General features: G+C 50.3%; 2 protein-coding genes across 5 annotated transcripts in view; one reads left to right on the top strand and one right to left on the bottom strand.

Annotated features, from left to right (window-relative positions):
* The window catches only part of LOC118208442 (polyhomeotic-like protein 2), a 64,782-nt gene extending 60,383 nt beyond the window's left edge, over positions 1 to 4,399 (top strand). For all 4 annotated transcript variants that reach the window (XM_035383136.1, XM_035383135.1, XM_035383134.1 and 1 more), the window contains 5 exons: positions 225 to 366; positions 1,284 to 1,398; positions 2,531 to 2,651; positions 3,252 to 3,540; positions 3,772 to 4,399. In XM_035383136.1, the coding sequence (XP_035239027.1) occupies positions 225 to 366; positions 1,284 to 1,398; positions 2,531 to 2,651; positions 3,252 to 3,540; positions 3,772 to 3,926 (822 nt within the window). In that variant the 3' untranslated portion in view covers positions 3,927 to 4,399. The remainder of the gene's footprint in view (positions 1 to 224; positions 367 to 1,283; positions 1,399 to 2,530; positions 2,652 to 3,251; positions 3,541 to 3,771) is intronic.
* A 3,913-nt stretch (positions 4,400 to 8,312) lies between these two features.
* Positions 8,313 to 18,982, bottom strand: LOC118208644 (heterochromatin protein 1-binding protein 3-like). Its single transcript, XM_035383509.1, has 12 exons — positions 18,831 to 18,982; positions 17,286 to 17,360; positions 16,074 to 16,266; positions 15,192 to 15,390; positions 14,754 to 14,891; positions 14,380 to 14,445; positions 13,490 to 13,641; positions 12,854 to 12,944; positions 12,602 to 12,761; positions 10,992 to 11,103; positions 10,321 to 10,497; positions 8,313 to 10,180 (listed from the first exon to the last, which is right to left on the bottom strand). The coding sequence occupies exons 2-12, from the start codon at positions 17,350 to 17,352 to the stop codon at positions 9,658 to 9,660; spliced, it is 1,878 nt and encodes a 625-aa protein (XP_035239400.1). The 5' UTR covers positions 17,353 to 17,360; positions 18,831 to 18,982; the 3' UTR covers positions 8,313 to 9,657.
* Positions 18,983 to 19,422: the final 440 nt, after the last annotated feature.

Genomic DNA, 19,422 nt, shown 5'->3' with positions numbered 1-19,422 from the left:
ACTCTGTATACAAGCGGTCCTCAGAGGTAGTCAGGCTGTCTTTCCTGAACAAAAAGCGTTCTCGCTGAACTACGAACTTTACCCCTTCCCTCAGTGCCTGCGCTCCCCATCACATTTAGGCAGTGAAGGGAACAAATTTAAGTTCAGCCAAGCACTCCTGGTCTCCTGTGTGCGCGTGCGGCTGGTAACCGTAGCGATGACGGGGCGTGTCGTGCCCCTGGCAGGTGGAGCGCCCGTCTCAGCTCCTGGAGAACCTGAAGAAGCAGAAGCCGGCGGTGCAGCCGGACTCCGAGAAGCTCCCGCCCAATGCCCCCGCTGCCAACGCCATCGTCACCGACGCCGAGATGGAGGACCTGAGCCAGCCGGGTGAGCAAGCCGAGAGTACTGACCCAGCGGGGGGCGGAGCCGAGGGTACTGACCCAGCGGGGCGAGGGAGCCGAGGGTACTGACCCAGCGGGGGGGAGGAGCCGAGAGTACTGACCCAGCGGGGAGGAGGAGCCGAGAGTACTGACCCAGCGGGGCGAGGGAGCCAAGGGTACTGACCCAGCGGGGGGGCGGAGCCGAGGGTACTGACCCAGCGGGGGGAGGGAGCCGAGCGTCCTGACCCAGCGGGGGGGGGAGGAGCCGAGGGTACTGACCCAGCGGGGGGGGGAGGAGCTGAGAGTACTGACCCAGCGGGGGGGGGAGGAGCCGAGGGTACTGACCCAGCGGGGGGGAGGAGCCGAGGGTACTGACCCAGCAGGGGGAGAGGCAAGGGTACTGACCCAGCGGGGGGGGGAGCCGAGGGTACTGACCCAGCGGGGGGGCGGAGCCGAGGGTACTGACCCAGCGGGGGGGAGGAGCCGAGAGTACTGACCCAGCGGGGGGGAGGAGCCGAGGGTACTGACCCAGCGGGGGGGAGGAGCCGAGGGTACTGACCCAGCAGGGGGAGGAGCCGAGGGTACTGACCCAGCGGGGGGGAGGAGCCGAGGGTACTGACCCAGCGGGGGGGAGGAGCCGAGAGTACTGACCCAGCGGGGGGAGGAGCCGAGAGTACTGACCCAGCGGGGGGAGGAGCCGAGAGTACTGACCCAGCGGGGGGGAGGAGGCGAGGGTACTGACCCAGCGGGGGGGAGGAGGCGAGGGTACTGACCCAGCAGGGGGAGGAGCTGAGAGTACTGACCCAGCGGGCGGAGGAGCCGAGGGTACTGACCCAGCAGGGGGAGGAGCCGAGGGTACTGACCCAGCAGGGGGAGGAGCCGAGGGTACTGGTCGTCATGGTGACCCGATGTGTCCCGTTGCAGAGCTGAAGGAGCAGGAGGCGGACCCCATGCTGAAGTGTGAGCTCTGCGGGCTGGTGGACTTCGCCAGCAACTTCAAACGCTCCAAGCGCTTCTGCTCCACCGTGTGCGCCAAAAGGTGCGTCCGCCGTCGCCACGGTAACCCTGCCAGGTTTGGCCTTGGCCTGTCAGACACACGCATGTTTGTTTTCCCCTTTTCCTGGAAGCTCATTTGACTGCGACAGGGACGGTGCTCTCCTGCTGGGAGGGGTCAGCGTTTCGCTGGAGCAGAGTACTCAGGCTCTGGGGCTGTCCCGGTCATTCACTTACCCTGAGCAGATTTGTGTGGCACCACATCTGAAACGGTACATGAGGCGCTTTGTGCTGCTTCTCTCTACTACCAGAGTGCATATAAAATAGCAGCAGTAACATAAAAATCCAGCCAGAAGTGTAGAATAAAAAAAGGGGGAGAAAAGGTTTTATTGGATATTGATTTATATGTCCAATAAAACGGATGTATTCTCCTCGTGAAATCCTCCACTCATAGGAGACCAGTCTTTTGAGTCACTGGTCAGGAATATTGAGCACACAGCTCAGTTGGGTTTTTTCCACACGCGGTGGCGTTGCAGTGGCATTGGAATCGTTAGCGTCCTGCGCGTAGCTGCGGCCCCGTGGATAAATCCTGAGGTTTGGGACGAGGCGGCCATCTTGCTCTCTGCAGCTGCAGGGGAGCCTGTCGCAGTGCTGACCTCACTGAGCGCTGTTGGGTGGGGAGGCCTCACGAGCGCTTGGTCTTCTGCACGCGAGCACAAAGCAAGCGGATTCTTCTCCAGAGCTCATTTTAAGTCATATTCTTAAGCACAGTCATTTGGCTCTTCTGGGATACAGATTTTATTATGATGCAGTTAATGGGAAACCGGCTGATTTATCCTGTGATATCCTGGTGTCATATGCTGGGCCTGGATTCTGAACTGCTAGTCAGCAGAGTAGTACCTTCCTACAACGCGAGTGCACTTGGCACTGGACTTAGAGCAGTAAATTTGAGGCGTAAGTGTTTTTTGTAACCATTCGATGCTCTAAAATTGATGACAAATCGCATTTAGCAGTTAGGCTGGAATGAGGCCTCAAAGCCAAAGTGAAATGGGGAAGAAGAGGATTGTGGGAAGATGAGTGTACATTGCCGAAGTGTTTCCACCAGGAAGAGGTGGATTGTGGGAAGTGTAGTTCACAGTAAGGCAGATCTGTAATGGCGGTTCTGTGGTCTGGAGCAGGTACAGCGTTCGGTGCTCTAAGAGGATGGGCCTGATCCACCCGGACCGGAGCAAAACAGAGAAGTACAAGAAGGGCCGATCGCGTGGCAACGCCACCCCAGCCACGGAGACCAAGAAACAGGTGAGCGGCCCTGCGTCTCCACGGCAACAACATCCACCTGTTCATCCGCATTTCAGCCACCATTTTCACCACCATTTTCACATGCAGTAAAACAAGGCCAGGTCAAAACCTAGTATATGGCTGGACCAAACCCGCCGACCAATGGTGTAACTTCATCAGTCACTCAGTCACAGACATTCGCGTTTATAGGGCTGGCCCTGCTGTTGCGGTCCAGCCAAAAAACAAGAGCAACTTCGTTATAAAATAGTAACACAGATTCACCCAAAATCGTTCAAAATGTGCTTTGCAACAAAGATGTTTAGGACCGACTTGCACATCTAGCATTCAGTCTGTTTATACTGCTTGATACTTCAGTTCAGGTGAAGCACCTTACTCAAGAGTAGAACAGCAGTGTCCTAAATGGGAATCGAACCTGCAACCTCAGTTGCAAACCCAGTTTCCTAACCACTACACTACACAGCCACCCAACTCCAGCTTGGTCTTACTGAGTCAGTTCAGGTGAAATGCCTTGCTAGCATAACACCGGCAGTGCCTCAGCCTGGATTTGAACCTGCAGCCTCTGGAGCAGTGGCCAACCCGCCGTGTGCGTTTGTGTTCCAGCCGCCCTCGGCCCCCCCGCAGTCAGCGGGGGCGGCAGCGTCGCCGCGGCCCCCGTCCCACGCCCGGCAGGGGGGGTCCAGCCAGTGTTCGGACATGTCCAGCTACGAGGAGCCCCCCTCCCCCCTGTCAGCAGCCAGCTCCGGGGTCCCGCGCCCCCACGGCGAGCGAGGGGCGGACCCCGGGGAGGGCCACGCCCACGAGCTGCCCCTCCTCACCCAGCACTTCCTGCCCAGCGACCCCGCCCAGTGGAACGTGACGGACGTGTACGAGTTCATCTGCTCCCTCCCAGGTGCGCACCCCAAAGGGGACCGTACCCCAAAACATTCAGTATGATACAAACAGGCTGCCTGAGAAACCGCATACTAACTACCGAGTACTATGTACTACATACTGCATACTGATTTTCTTTGAAATTTGGTAGGAGTAGTATGGTTTAGAACACAGTCATGGTCTGCTCAGTGAATGTGTGGTGTGAAAGCTTGTGATTGGCAGCCTGCTGATGATGTCACGGTCTCCCCAGATTGCCAGGAGATCGCAGAGGAGTTCCGGTCTCAGGAGATTGACGGACAGGCCCTGCTCCTGCTGAAGGAGGACCACCTCATGAGCGCCATGAACATCAAGCTGGGACCAGCGCTCAAGATCTTCGCCCGAATCAGCCAGCTCAAAGACTCATAGCGCCCCCCCCCCCCCACACCACCCCCAGAAACCTCTGCACTGATCACAGCTGCTCTCCTGTCTGAGTCTCCACGTGGCAGTGCCACAGACGTGAAAGACAGGTGTCAATCAGCCTGGAAGAGGCTCTGTTTGGAAGCCCCCCCCCCTCCCCCCCAGGAGTACGTCTCCCGAGCTCTGAAACGTATACACTGCTCCACACGGTGCCCGGGAGCCCAGGAGCATCAGCACAACCACGGGGTTCAGACTGGCTCCCTGGCTTGTGTTGAGCTCCGGAAGTTTCCGGAGACGCAGGTTCCTGCAGCTCTGGCCAGTGCTGTGGGAGAACGTGAGGCTGGAGGTGTTGGACCATTTGGCCACTTGCGGAATATGCTTTTTTCCCCCCAATAATTCTAATATATTTTTATTTTTTGACTGGAACCCTAGTGGTTTAAGTGTTGCTTTTCTTTTGTTGTTTAAAAAAAAAAAAAAAAAAATCAAGTGTCTGTGTTGACAGATATGATGTCTTTAGAACTGGGGAGAAAAGGGTGCTAGACCACAATGGGGAGAAGGTGCTATATGCGCACAGCCCCGATCAGCAGTGCATTTAAGCTCCTCGTTCGTACCGTAAACAGCTCTGTTCAGGTGTGGCTAACTAGCTCAAGAGCAGCATTACTGAGTTAGCCAGCTAACTGCGCTGAGTAAAACCCTGTATTACATTACATTACAGGCATTTAGCAGACGCTCTTATCCAGAGCGACTTACACAACTTTTACAAAGCATTTTTACATTGTATCCATTTATACAGCTGGATATATGCTGAAGCAATGCAGGTTAAGTACCTTGCTCAAGGGTACAACGGCAGTGTCCTTACCCGGGAATCGAACCTGCGACCTTTCGGTTACAAGTCTAGTTCCTTACCCACTGTGCTACACTCCGTCCACTACACCACTGTGTATCACAGAGCAGCATTACTGAGTTAGCCAGCTAACTGCGCTGAGTAAAACCCTGTATCACAGAGCAGCATTACTGAGTTAGCCAGCTAACTGCGCTGAGTAAAACCCTGTATCACAGAGCAGCATTACTGAGTTAGCCAGCTAACTGCACTGAGTAAAACCCTGTATCACAGAGCAGCATTACTGAGTTAGCCAGCTAACTGCGCTGAGTAAAACCCTGTATCACAGAGCAGCATTACTGAGTTAGCCAGCTAACTGCGCGGAGTAAAACCCTGTATCACAGAGCAGCATTACTGAGTTAGCCAGCTAACTGCACTGAGTAAAACCCTGTATCACAGAGCAGCATTACTGAGTTAGCCAGCTAACTGCGCTGAGTAAAACCCTGTATCACAGAGCAGCATTACTGAGTTAGCCAGCTAACTGCGCTGAGTAAAACCCTGTATCACAGAGCAGCATTACTGAGTTAGCCAGCTAACTGGGCTGAGTAAAACCCTGTATCACAGAGCAGCATTACTGAGTTAGCCAGCTAACTGGGCTGAGTAAAACCCTGTATCACAGAGCAGCATTACTGAGTTAGCCAGCTAACTGCGCGGAGTAAAACCCTGTATCACAGAGCAGCATTACTGAGTTAGCCAGCTAACTGGGCTGAGTAAAACCCTGTATCACAGAGCAGCATTACTGAGTTAGCCAGCTAACTGGGCTGAGTAAAACCCTGTATCACAGAGCAGCATTACTGAGTTAGCCAGCTAACTGCGCTGAGTAAAACCCGGAACCCTCCCATATCTGGAACATGGACTGAGGTAAAACGAGCTGTTCAGGGTTTTACTCCGTGCAGTTATCCAGAGAACTCGGTAATCCTGCTTAGTGAAACAGGCCCCTGATCTCATTACAGACTGCATTACGAGCTGCATACGCTGCAAGTCACATGGTCGTTTTCTCTATACCGGAACATTCTTAGCATTTTCCTTCAAGTCTCTGAAGGAAAGTCTCTGTTCTCTCAATTTTTGATTGACACAGGTTACCAAAATAAAAAAGGGAATTAAATTAAATTCAAATGCTTAAAGTCACCTCTACCTGACAATTGAAATTCAACAGTTTATCCAAGACATGGAAAAGGGTTTATGAAATTAATCTCGATTTTATTGAGCCCAAATCTTTAGTCTTGCCGCATGGCCATTATATCAGATCTTCTGCAACATGTCACCGTTGTCCAATATTTCCCTGAACCCTGTTCACCAAAGACGACGTTTCCCTGTCTTTACAGACGATTCTATTTTCTTATTCCACCAAATGGCATCTTAAAACTCCTCCACGAGGAATCTGAATAACTAGTTTTACACTCACAACATAAACCTCAGCACTGAAAATGCTAATTGGACTTTTCATTTAGAATAAAGTTACCTGTGGTCAAGGAGTAAAAAAAACCCCATCATTTTTCCACTGCATTAGTTCTGCATGAAGTCATTTACTGTGAATTAAAATGGTCTGTCCACATTCCTTTTTATAATCCCAAGTGTCCACGGGCAGGTTGCAGGAAATAATCACTCTCCTTCCCCTACGTGCTGGAACACATTCAGACATGCGGAGGCAACACTTCACTGACTTTTATGGGGAATCGAGGTTTTGGGGGGTTTTGTTATTTTGTGGGTTAGTCTCCAGGCTCGTGCCGGTCACAGGAAACCCGCCATCTTGGCGTTCGTACGTACAGAGATCCCCGCGTGTCTGGAGAGCCCGGTTTCTACTCCTCACGTTTTGCCTGTACAGCGTGTTATTTTTGTTCTTGGATTAATGCCTTGTTTCATTGTTTGTATTTATCTGAACAGGTGCTCAAATACAATATTTTTTACTTTGGAGAGAGCAGTGAAAATGAAATCTTGTCTGTGGCTGTTTTTTTTTTCTGGGAATGGGGGAGGGGAGTTCAGCTATTGATGTTTCACTCAAACGTGGGAGCATCCCCACGATATGTTTTTAGGAAGCGGGTCACAGCCAGAGATGGTTGCAGGACTAGTCTGTTCTTTAGTAATTTAGCTTCACTCACAGGTGTTTTTACACCAGTGTTAAAAAAAAAAGCGAGACCTTGAACCCTCTTGTCGGGATGCTAACCGCTAATTGTTGGGATGCTAATTGAATTGCTTGTTTGGCTCTGTGGCCGGTTGGTCTAGTAAGTGCATTTTTTTACATTTTAAGCCATTTAGTGAATGCTCTTATCCATTCACACTCTTTACATAAAAGTCTTTACATTTATACAGCTGGATATTGACAAAAGCCATTCAGGTAAAAAACCTTGCTCAGGTGTACAACAATAGCTCCTCAGCTGGGAACTGAATCAACCTTAGAGTTAGAAGTTCAAGTTTCAAACCTCCATGCTACACTACTGTGCCAAATCTTTTTTTCTGCTTCTACTTCTTAAACAATGCCATGGTTAAGGAAAGAGGAAGTTTAGCAGTGGAACTTGGGACAGATCGGTTCATGGTCACCTCCTGTGCCCAAGATGTGCAGAAGGTAAGACACCATAAAGACTCACTCATTCCTGGGAGCTCCAAGGGTGCAGTCCTCTCTGCTCTCTCAGTCCCAGTGAACTGTCACAAACATGACTAAGCTCTTCCGTAATTTCACCCTTGAACATATTTTACCGTGGTTCAGGTTTGGCTCGTCTCCATTTGCTCTGTCCTCCACTTCCTTCCCAGACACCAGGTGAGCAATTAGTCCTCCACTGACTTCACCTGTTTAATCAATTAAGGCAGCCTCTTCCTAATACAGGTTAAACCAGATCCAGGTATTTAATGTGCTCCATCACAAGTACACCTGATGGATCTAATGAAGGGCTTGATTAGTGATGTCAGGTGTGCTCAAGGTGGAACACATCAAACACCTGGATCCAGTTTAGGGAACCTGAGGAGATGTCTGGGAACCTCTGTTCTAAAAGAATCATTTTCCATGGATACTCAAATCAGGACCTCTAATCCAAATCCGGCCCTGGTTTTTTTCCTCCCAGGTAATTAACTGAACAATTAGCGCTGCTGATTGGCCAAACTGGATTCTTTAAGACTGGTAAATGGACTGCATTTATATATCGCTTTTATCCAAAGCGCTTTACAATTGATGCCTCTCATTCGCCAGAGCAGTTAGGGGTTTAGGGGTTAGGTGTCTTGCTCAAGGACACTTCGACACGCCCAGGGCGGGGTTTGAACTGGCAACCCTCCGACTGCCAGACAATCGGTCTTACCTCCTATGTCGCCCCGTCGACCAGCTTGAGGTAAGTTTTCCAAGCCAAATTTAAACAGCACACTGCCATTTCCCCAAAGTGGATTGTCATGTATAACTCACACAGAACTACTGAGGTTACATTTTAAATACATAAAACTTCAGGGATGAAAACAAGCTGGAACCTTCTTCCATCTTGGCATATTTTGGTGCGTTAATGTTACCAGAGTAAGCTCAAACTACAGCTACGTGGGTACAAATATACAGTGACTTTATTACTGACTACAGAAAAGGCATCACAACTGAGGTTACAGGCATGCAATGTACGTTATGAGAAACTTGCACTGAAAAAAAAGGGCATCCTTAATCTAACACAGTGAACATCGTTGAAACAGTCAACTATATTTTTCCTGTAGTACTCTTCATAAACCCAAAATTAACAAAAGATTACTGCATGTCTCTACACAAGAACAGTGGGGACTGAAGTTATTTTTTTTCCCCTCCTCAAATCTATAGCAGATGAAACGCAAAACCACCAGCCCAGCTTCGCCCAGCCTCGCTGTGGACACGGAACTGAAATGTAGTACAGCTCAACGCCACACGGACTGAATATACAGACGCACCCACAGCCATATGTAATAATCAGACTTCCATTACCCATTTTTATAAGGACTCAAACCAGAAATGAACTTATCCTGAATAATGCATTCAGGAAAAAAAAAACCTGGGCAAAATATTTACTCGGATTTACCCCAAGTGTATGATGTCAGTGGTCTTTTAAAGGGCAGACACGCGATGTCCTAATACTTATGGTCACTGGTCATTTTCTTTCCCACAGGGCTTTCACACCAGCCAGCGTTCTTCCTCTCCTCTCCCAAACCTTAGCGTTAATCAAATCCAAATCCGATCAACTTTGACTACACAAAGAATTCTATCAAAATACATGCCTTTGGGACTACGTTAATTAAGCTAAAAAAAAATTTTTAAATAAACCCAAAAAAACACTAACAGAGTAACAGTCAACATAATCACAGATGCCACTAAAGTTGAATTGGCAGTTTTTTTTAAAAGAGAAAATTCAGAGTGAAGCATGCATAAAAACCAGAGAAAATAAATTTGTGTTCCTCAAGAGACACGTGGGTACTTGGGGAGGAAGAAAGCATTAGTAAGATATTCTGTGTATATAAAATACCCGGGAAGCAAAGTGTGCTACTCTAAAAAAAAAAATAAAATAAAAATAAAATAAACCTCATTAAGGTAGAGCTCATATCACTAAATATATAGAAAACGTTAAACAGACCTTCAGCCCTCCATTAACATACTGCCACAAATGATAAGGGTTTACTTTGGCCAAAAAAAAAAATAACTATAGGCTTTATGAAAAATTAGCCAAAGCTATGAGTCTTTTTCAAACTCGTTCTGGGAGGCTGGATCAAATTAGCTCATCGAATCAGCCGGAGGCCGTGACCACGCCCCTCTCTTCCCCAAGTAAACGTCAACGGAAAAAAGAATGGAGGAAAAAGGGGGGGAAGAGTCGCCAACGCACTGCAGTCCTACTGCCGCGGTTGACCCCTGACCCCTCGTTGTCGTGGCGATCACTTTCTTGACCTCTGGGGCTTGCGTGCGGCGGGTTTGGCTTTGACGGCGGCCTTGGGGGGCGGGCGTTTGGGGGAGAGCCTCTTCGGCGCCCGGCTCGTCATCTTCTTGGCCACCGGCGTTTTGGGCTTGGCGGCGGGGGCAGGCTTCTTCTGCTCCGCGGCCTTGGAGGGAGGGGCCGCTCGCGCGGAAGAGGACGTCCTGGCCGCGGACACCGGCTTCTTGGCGGGGGGCACCGGCCTCTTGGCTGGTGGGACTGGCCTCTTGGCGGGGGGGACCGGCCTCTTGGCCGGGGGGGCCGACTTCTTGGCGGGCGGGGCTGCTTTTTTGGGCGACGGCGCGGGCCTTTTGGCAGAGCCGGCCCGTTTCTTAGCGGGGGGCAGCTTCTTGCCCTTGGCTGGCGACCGGGCCGGCGACCGGGCCGGCGCCTTGGCCCTCTTTGCCCCCCCCCGGCTGCGCGGCTGGCTCTTTTTGGCGGGTGGGGGCCGACGCACTTTTGGTGGTGGCCTCTTCTGCTGCTTCCTGCAGGGGGATGAGAATAATAATACTGCATCATCATCATCATCATCATCATCAGTGAATCTGCACAGGGTCGGGGGGGGTTGGGGCTGGGGGGAGGGGGCAGATCACTCAGATGTGGGAGACTCAGTCACTCTACCCACCTCTTCTTGGAAGGAGGCTCATCTTCTGACTCGGACTCTTCTTCTGACTCCTCCTCCTCTTCCTCCTCCTCCTCTGACTCCTCTTCTTCCTCTTCATCAGATGACTCCTCCTTCGTTTCCTTCTTACGTTTGGGCTTCTCCTTCTGTGTCTGCTTCTCTGGGAACAGGAGTGTTGGGCTGGATGTGCAAGAGAGGGAGAGAGAGAGAGAGAGAGAGTTCACCAGGTCAACAAACACAGAAATACACAACCACGAACCAGAACCAAGATAACACGCAAGGGGTGCACCTAAGGCCATAATCTGTCTGAAGTGGAAGAAAAGAAAAGCACTTCATTTAAATGTTAATGAATTAATGACTGAATTGGGTAATCATGTTGTGTAGATGTTTACAAAATTAGCAATTTTACTGTACTTGGATATTTGGGACTTACACAAATACTTTTCTTAGTGTGATACTGTGCAGATCAAATGCTTATAGGTGATATTTTTTGGGGAAAAAAACCATCCTGGTAATAAACAGCATTATTGCATTAGTGGATTACAGAAAGGACACTGACGCTAATAACATCATCCCATTTGGAGAACCAACCTGTATTTTCCAGAACATTGTACTCATGAAATGTTTGGGAAGCCCAGGAACTGCCCTAGCAGGGGGTAAAACTGCCTCTGTACCTGGGGTAGAAGGGGTAGCAGAGCTGGTAGGTCCCGTTGAAGCCGTTCCCAGAGATTTGCTCCATCCAACCCCTCATCTTGCAGGTCTTAAGGGTCCTTTTCAGGTTGTTCACTACGATGGAGGAGTATTAGCACGTTAGCACGTTAGCACGTAGACAGAGTTCACACGTTCCCTCTGAATCGCCACCCGGAATCCCGACTAAATCCGCGTCTGACCTTTCTGATTACACATTCTATCACAGAGAGAGCCCGGAGTGCTAATAACCTTTAAAACGCACAAGTACTACTGATAAATCACAGCTAAGGGGCCCTTAATGGTTTACTGTCGTTATTATTTTGCCAAGTAACACCGACTTCCATCAGTGAGAAACAGGACTTACTTCCCCATTAACAAGAGTTGGATTTGCACTGAATTACACAGAAATGGGCAAAAAAAAACAACATTACTCGCTTAGTAGTTTCTCCTTACAGTAATTCAATAAAGTTCCGTGTTTTAATGGTTCAGAGGCCCTTTCATTGAGAACGCAGTTTGTGTGCATGTGTGAGACTGACGCATGGCTTGTGTGTGTGTGTGTGTGTGTGTGCATGTGTGTGAGACAGACCCACGGTTTGTGTGTGTGCGAGACAGACCCACAGTTTGTGTGTGTGTGTGTGTGTGTGTGAGAGACAGACCCATGGCTTGTGTGTGTGTGTGTGCGTGTGTGTGTGTGTGAGACAGACCCACGGTTTGTGTGGACGCATGTGTGTGTGTGTGTGAGACGGACCCACGGTTTGTGTGTGTGTGTGTGTGTGTGTGTGTGTGAGACAGACCCACGGTTTGTGTGGACGTGTGTGTGTGTGTGTGAGACGGACCCACGGTTTGTGTGTGTGTGTGTGTGTGTGTGTGTGAGAGACTGACACATGGCTTGTGTGTGTGTGTGTGTGTGTGTGAGAGACAGACCCACGGTTTGTGTGTGTGTGTGTGTGTGTGAGAGACAGACCCACGGTGTGTGTGTGTGTGTGTGTGTGTGTGTGTGTGAGACAGACCCACGGTTTGTGTGTGTGTGTGTGTGTGTGTGTGTGTGTGTGTGTGTGTGTGTGTGTGTGTGTGTGTGGACGTGTGTGAGACTGACGCATGGCTTGTGTGTGTGTGTGTGAGACAGACCCACGGTTTGTGTGTGTGTGAGTGTGTGTGAGACTGACGCATGGCTTGTGTGTGTGTGTGTGTGTGTGTGAGACAGACCCACGGTTTGTGTGTGTGTGTGTGTGAGTGTGTGTGAGACTGACGCATGGCTTGTGTATGTGTGTGTGTGTGTGTGTGTGTGTGTGTGTGTGCGTGTGCGTGTGTGTGAGACAGACCCACGGTTTGTGTGGACGTGTGTGTGTGTGTGTGAGACGGACCCACGGTTTGTGTGTGTGTGTGTGTGGACGTGTGTGAGACTGACGCATGGCTTGTGTGTGTGTGTGTGTGTGTGTGTGTGAGACAGACCCACGGTTTGTGTGTGTGTGTGTGTGTGTGTGTGTGTGAGAGAGAGAGAGTTAGCGGGTGGGGGGTGTGTGTGTGTGTGTGTGTGTGTGTGTGGACGCATGTGAGACGGACGGTTGCCGCGGGGACGGCGGGCGGGCCTCACCGAGCAGCGAGACCCGGCTGTCCTTGTGCTTCTCCAGCAGGAACTTGCGCATGATGGAGATGCTGCAGGTCTTCGGCTCGTTCATGGCGGTGATGGCGGTAAGGATGGCGTCCTCCAGGGGCCCGCCCTTAAGGAGGGGCTTGTCCGACGCCCGCTTAATCTGCAAGACGGAAATAAGACGGGGCGATAAAGCACCCCGAAACAGGAGTGCGCAACTGGCTCCCGCTGTCCCCCCAGGAAACAGAGACTGACCTGAAAGGTTCCAGAAGCTCCTTTGCCAGTGATCTGCTCCAGGTGGCCTTTGTCCACCGCCCTCTGGAGGGCGCTCTTCAGCAGATCAGGTCTGGGGATGAATAAGGGGGCGCATCATAAACACTATAAACGCATGTACATTATATACAGGCACTGGTTTTGGCAGATTCTCTAGAACTTTTTAAGGACTGGAGACAATACTTCCGCATGACATTCCAGAATACAGTCTATGGATTAATGTGACCTGCCCTGAGAGTAGTTCTGGAACTCCAGTGTAACATTACAGCCCATGAGTGGAGTTCTGGAACCCCAGTGTAATGTTCCAGCCCCAGAGTGGAGTTCTGGAACCCCAGTGTAATGTTCCAGCCCCAGAGTGGAGTTCTGGAACCCCAGTGCAGTGCTACAGCCCCAGAGTGGAGTTCTGGAACCCCAGTGTAATGCTACAGCCCCAGAGTGGAGTTCTGGAACCCCAGTGTAATGCTACAGCCCCAGAGTGGAGTTCTGGAACCCCAGTGTAGTGCTACAGCCCCAGAGTGGAGTTCTGGAACCCCAGTGTAATGCTACAGCCCCAGAGTGGAGTTCTGGAACCCCAGTGTAATGTTCCAGCCCCTGAGTGAATCCCTGGTTTGCCGTTACCTTTGTTCCACGTTGAGCTGGGGGAAGTGCTGCTCCAGGTATTTCTTGATGAGGATGTAGGAGGCCTCCTTGGGCTCGCACAGGTGGGTCATGATCAGGGGCAGCGTGTCCCCCAGGGTCTCAGCCTTCGGCTGTGGGGCAGCGGCCGGCTTCTGCAAGACCACAGCGCGTAAAGGACAGCACGCCCGAGATTAACCCTTAACCCAGACCACAGCGCGTAAAGGACAGCGCGAGATTAACCCTTAACCCAGACCACAGCGCGTAAAGGACAGCGCGAGATTAACCCTTAACCCAGACCACAGCGCGTAAAGGACATGCGAGATTAACCCTTAACCCAGACCACAGCGCGTAAAGGACACGCGAGATTAACCCTTAACCCAGACCACAGCGCGTAAAGGACACGCGAGATTAACCCTCAACCCAGACCACAGCGCGTACAGGACAGGGTGTGCAAGATTAACCCTTAACCCAGACCACAGCGCGTAGAGGACAGCGCGAGCGAGATTAACCCTTAACCCCAGACCACAGCGCGTAAAGGACAGCAAGCGCGAGATTAACCCTCAACCCTCCACATTAACCAGCCCATTTACACTGACTCCCTCCTCTCTTCCCCGCAGGGACCAGGCTCACACCCACTATTCAGTCTCCTAGGACTCTACGGACCCAAGAAAGCCCCCAGTATTCTCTCCCAAACTGCTGCCTTCAAAATGGGCTAAAAATGAACTCAAGCAACTGTAAATAAATAAACTTTAAGAAATGTGCGCAAATTGTCCATGAAACAAATAAGCCATTAACTGGGTAACTCTCAACTCTGAATAAAACTGCCAAGAGCTCCACCAGCTCCAGCTCTACGGGAGAGAGCACGCGCGCACCGCGGTGCCATCGCTCACCTTGCCTGAAGGCTTCTGGGTCTGTTTGCAGATGGAGAAGCTTCCAGAAAGGCCTTTCCCCTTCAGCTGCGGAAGTGACAAGAAAGGGGGTGAGAGAGAGCAAGAGAGACACAAGCTGTTAAATAACAATCTCCACCACCACATTCACATGTACACACACACCCTTATCACTGGATGCACGCAGCACCCCACTTTGAGAAAGCACTTTGGTTACAGAATACTAGATAAAGTTACAGAATAAGAAAGTTGGGCCAAGGCTGCAAACAATTTTGGAGGCAAGAAACCAAAAATTCCCCTTCTGACTGAGATGATCACACACACATTTCACCACCGGAAAAATGAACAACCTTGTGAGGAAGAGCCACGAGACCCACCTGCTTGATGGCCCCCTTTTCCAGCAGTCGCTTGAGGGACTTCTTCAGCAGGAATGCCCGTCTGTCCAGCTCCAGGGAGGCGTAGTTCTTCGAGATGTACTTCCTGATGGCGTAGGCAGACGCCTTGTGCTTGCAGGCCTGGAACAGGTCAAAGGGAGAAAGCGCTACGCTATCAACACTACGCTACTGAGCACGCTCAGAACACCGCAGCGGTCACTGAAGCACCAGAGGTCCAGATTTACTCTGACTGTAATGTTCTTCATGAAGAACATGTGACTGCAGATTTAACACATTTTAAATGTGTAATAAAAATGTAAAAAAATATTCAGTATTTGTGAAAGAACCACAGCAGACACAGAGCGTACGCCAGGCATCATGCTTGGCCACTTGTCCGAGCGAACACTCGCTCTCTCGTCTCTCCGCTACGGCGAAGCCCACCTTTATGGCCTCCATGAGGATGTCGTCCATCTTGGGCTGGCTGTACAGGGACACGGAGGACTTCTGCACCAGGGCCCGTCGACTCGCCGAAATGGTGGCCCAGGACGGGATGGTCCTCTTCACCTTCTTCACCTTTTCTTTTTCCTTCTCCTTCTCCTTTTCTTTCTCTTTCTCCTTCTCCTTCCCAGCATCCTTTTCTCTGCAAAAAAAAAAAGTCACCATACTTTTCATGCAGGTTACTAAAAGCAGGGCTGCCCAGTCTTGTTCCTGCAGACTCACCATTCCGCAGGTTTCCACTCCAACCATAGCAAAGCACACCTCACGCAACAGCTAGAGATCTCACTGAGCTGCTCATTAGTAGAGTCAGATGTGCTAAATTAGGGTTGAAATGGAAACCTACAGGAAGGCAGATCTGCAGAACAAAAACCACAGAATCAGTTAAAAATGAGCACAACAGACTTTTAATTAATTCAGGGCAGAGCCTTGAGCCCTTTTCAGGTTTATAAAGCCTGTATCTAATGATACGTCGATTTTGTCAGTTTGTGTTTTTTTCTGCAGGAACACGGCCGGGCTGCCCTACTGAGGGCCCCCTGACTGCAGACACTAGGGCCCCCTGACTGCAGACACTAGGGCCCCCTGGCTGCAGACACTACGGCCCCCAGGCTGCAGACACTAGGGCCCCCTGGTTGCAGACACCAGGGCTCCCTGGCTGCAGACACTAGGGCCTCCCTGGGTGCAGACACTAGGGTCCCCCTGGCCCCAGACACTAGGGCCCCCTGGCTGCAGACACTAGGGCCTCCCTGGCTGCAGACACTAGGGCCTCAGGCACAGGGAAGACGCGGGAAACGCAGCGGGCGGTAAGGGCCCCGCAGCCTGACTGACCCTTTCTTCTCCCCCTGTCCCTCCTCGGGGGCTTTCTCCGGCGGCTTCTCAGCCGTCTCTCCCGCCTCCTCTTTGTCCGCCTCCCCGGCGCCTACAGGCTCCTCCCCTTCCTTGGGCGGGGCCGTGGCGGGCGCAGACTCCGCCTCCTGCTCCTCCCCCGCGGAGACGGACTCCTCCGAGCTGGCATCAGGGTCTGCCGAAAGGGATGATGGGGGGGGGGGGGGGGTAAAATTGACATTTTTACTGAAGCAGACTCAGCTTTAAGAGCCTAACCCTGCTGGTTTTACATCCGTATTCAGCACTTTTTATCAGTTAAAGCAGCCGATTACACACCTGAACTCACCGGGCCCGGGTCCACAGGTCACAGCAAGCTGCCCGTTTCAACACACCCAAAAACCTGCCCGACCCCTGACCCCTGACCCCTAACCCCGGAGACGCCGATAACACCGCTCAGTGCTTCAGGGCAGCCCAGCCCTGCTCCTGGAGATCCACTGCCCTGTAGGTTTTCACTCCAACCCAAACAAAGCACACCTCACTCAACAGCCAGAGATCCCACTGAGCTGCTGATTAGTGGAGTCAGGTGTGCCGAATTAGGGTTGAAATGAAAACCTGGCGGAGGGTAGATCTCCAGGTAACGGGGCTGGGCAGCCCTGCCCTACTTCATATTCTCTGGTTGGCGACGGCACCACCCATTACAACAGGCCTACTCAACCCCAGGCCAGAAGACCCACATTCTCTACTGCTTTATTCTCACCCTGTAACCTCCAATCGGTTCAGACCCAGAAAAAAAACCCAGGTGAGGGGAGTTACCTGTGCAATCAGTGTTAACTGACCAACGGAGTGCCGAGTAACAGAAACCAGGAGAGAACACAGCGCTCCAGCACCAGGGCTGAGCGAAATCGATCGATTACACGAATGATAAGAGAACGCTTTCAGCTTCTCAGCAGCTGAGACGGACGGGACAGCGATGGCCGAGTTCTGTTGCAGGGATTCAACCCACATCTGTCCTCAACTCTTTTTTTTTTTTTCCAACAAATTATTTTTCTTCGGAAAAGCTCAGTGATGGCTAAAAACCACTTTGCCAAAACAGTTTAAGAAGAAAAAGTTAATACTTAAAAAATAAAATAAATAAATAAATAAAAAAGTTATGGACAAATGCTGACTGAACACAGGTTGGGTTGGTAATGCAGTAAGTGCTGTAGCCCAGCTCACCTCCATCCTGGTTGCTCTTGGGGGGCGTTTCCTGTGGGGGGGTCACAGCGGCACGGCGGATGGGCATGGCTACACCTGAGAAGCAAAATCAGGGGGAGGGGACAGGTCACAACCTGGGGCCACATTCCGAAACAGCTTACTTCCATACTATCGAGTAGGCCAGGTGAGTACACTGGATGAGAAAGTGCACAAAATTCTCTCTAAATGTAGAGAGTGTTTAATAAAAATCCCTGGATGAGGTACCAATTTACAGGGTTTCGCCGAGCGTGTTCGGGAGCACACTTTCAGGAAGTAAACTCTACTCTTTTTAGGAGGTCCCGCAGAGAGGAAGAGGCGGAGCCATCGTTGGGTCTCATAAATCAGAGAGGAAGAGGCGGGGCCTGTTCACTGCACTGGCAGGACTTGGTAAAAGGTAAATGGACTGCATTTATATAGCGCTTTTATCCAAAGCGCTTTACAATTGACTTCTTAAGACACTTCTCCAGTGTTATGGAGGACATTTTGGGCATACTGTCCATCGCATACAAAAAAACATGCACTAAACAGTAGGCAGTTTGTTTAGTAGACGGTACATATTTTAAGGACACAGTAGTTATACGGCTGTTCCAGCGGCCCTGGTCTTCTCTTCCCAACGTGCCTTCCATTTTACACAGGAAGTCTTAAATGATGTGTAGGAATGTAAGGTCAAAATAATTAAATTAAATAAACACAAATCCGTCCATGGTAATATAAGTCTGTCACTTGGCTAAGTCAAGACCGTACTTGCCCTTTCATCGTCAGACCAACAACTTCGTCAAAAAATTCTCATTTATCAAAGTTCGTGTCTTCAATTTAAAATGCGGTATTGTTGCACAGGCTGATTGTAGCTGCAGGTGTATTACGTCCATGTCCTGTCGTGATTGCAAACATCTGGTCGTCATTCAAAAAAGTCAGTTTTCAGAGATCTCAATTGTTTAAACTGCAATGGACACCTTGCAGTCATTCAAACCAAACAATTCGTATTTATCAATGGAATACTTTAAAAATATATATGCATTGGTCAAAATAAGGACAGTGAGGACGAGATCAATAATTCCGCTCTTGACCCATCTATAGTTATCGGTTATGAAAGCATTGATGATAAATTATCCATATTGCAATGCGCAATTAAAACGCAGGAGGCCTACATCTAGACCAGCTGCAGCGAATCCTAAACACGGGCATGTGCAGAAACATTTGAAAAAAGTGCGATTCTCAGCTCGTGCATGACGCAAAACTTCCCTCGGATAGGACGAAGGGTACATTATACGGGCACGAATGGAATTTCTATTATTTTCACGTTACGTGAGGTCGCGAATATGGCAGATCTATTGCAACAATAACAATTCCGACTATGGCCATTTTGTCAATTACCAAACACAGTAATGGCGCTGCATTCAGTCGAGAGGTAAATGCAATAAGTTGCAATAGAAAAGAAACGCTTTTGAAAAGCGCGCAATTCCGAAACCGTAAAGGCAAATTCTCCCGTTTCATTTTCGCGTAAAACCAGGCATTTTCGCGGCTTACCGTTGCAGAGATTAGTGTTTGTGTTTGTAGCTGGGGTAAACCGTCCTCTCCTTTCTTTAGAATTTGATCAGCGCTGCTGCCTGCCACGCCTCCCGGCGTAAACCGTACGTCGGGTTGCGCTCGGCGTGTTCCATTGGGCTATAACAGACGTTTTTCGGGGGTTTGTCATTTTCAAACAAAAACAAAACGCGTTTGCTTGTCTGTCCTCACAGGGTACAGACAGTTTTGAAGAAAACGTTCTGATAACGGCATAGCCTACACGGAGGGCATCATTGTTAGAAACCCGTTTGCAGAAATTACGACGCGTGAGCGTGTAGCGCAGACATAACAATGGGGGCAAAAGAAAGGTACAAGTCGGAGTGCACATAACACCGCGCGTGCAGATTAAACGCAACATACAGGAACGTGCCCTGTAAAGGCGGCTACATAATACTGACGTTTGATCGTTTGAAACACAAAGGGTGAAAGCAGAATCCTGAAGCGTTAACAGGATTTTGTAAATTAAACAAGTAAATAATTGAAAATCAGTTTATAAAGATCCTCATAGAACACTTCTATCCAGTAAGCGAATTTCATTTCATGTACACTAAGG

Source organism: Anguilla anguilla, chromosome 11 (genome assembly GCF_013347855.1).
Source record: "Anguilla anguilla isolate fAngAng1 chromosome 11, fAngAng1.pri, whole genome shotgun sequence".
NCBI classification, from domain to species: Eukaryota; Metazoa; Chordata; class Actinopteri; order Anguilliformes; family Anguillidae; genus Anguilla; species Anguilla anguilla.
This window is presented reverse-complemented; position numbering and strand designations above follow the sequence as displayed.

Excerpts from the sequence above, each read along its gene's own strand:
- LOC118208644 (XM_035383509.1), bottom strand. The coding sequence starts at position 17,352 with ATGCCCATCCGCCGTGCCGCTGTGACCCCCCCACAGGAAACGCCCCCC. Across the intron at positions 14,446-14,753 it reads AAAAGGGGGCCATCAAGCAG|CTGAAGGGGAAAGGCCTTTC; the intron begins GTGGGTCTCGTG and ends TCACTTCCGCAG. Across the intron at positions 13,642-14,379 it reads CCCAGAAGCCTTCAGGCAAG|AAGCCGGCCGCTGCCCCACA; the intron begins GTGAGCGATGGC and ends GTGGTCTTGCAG.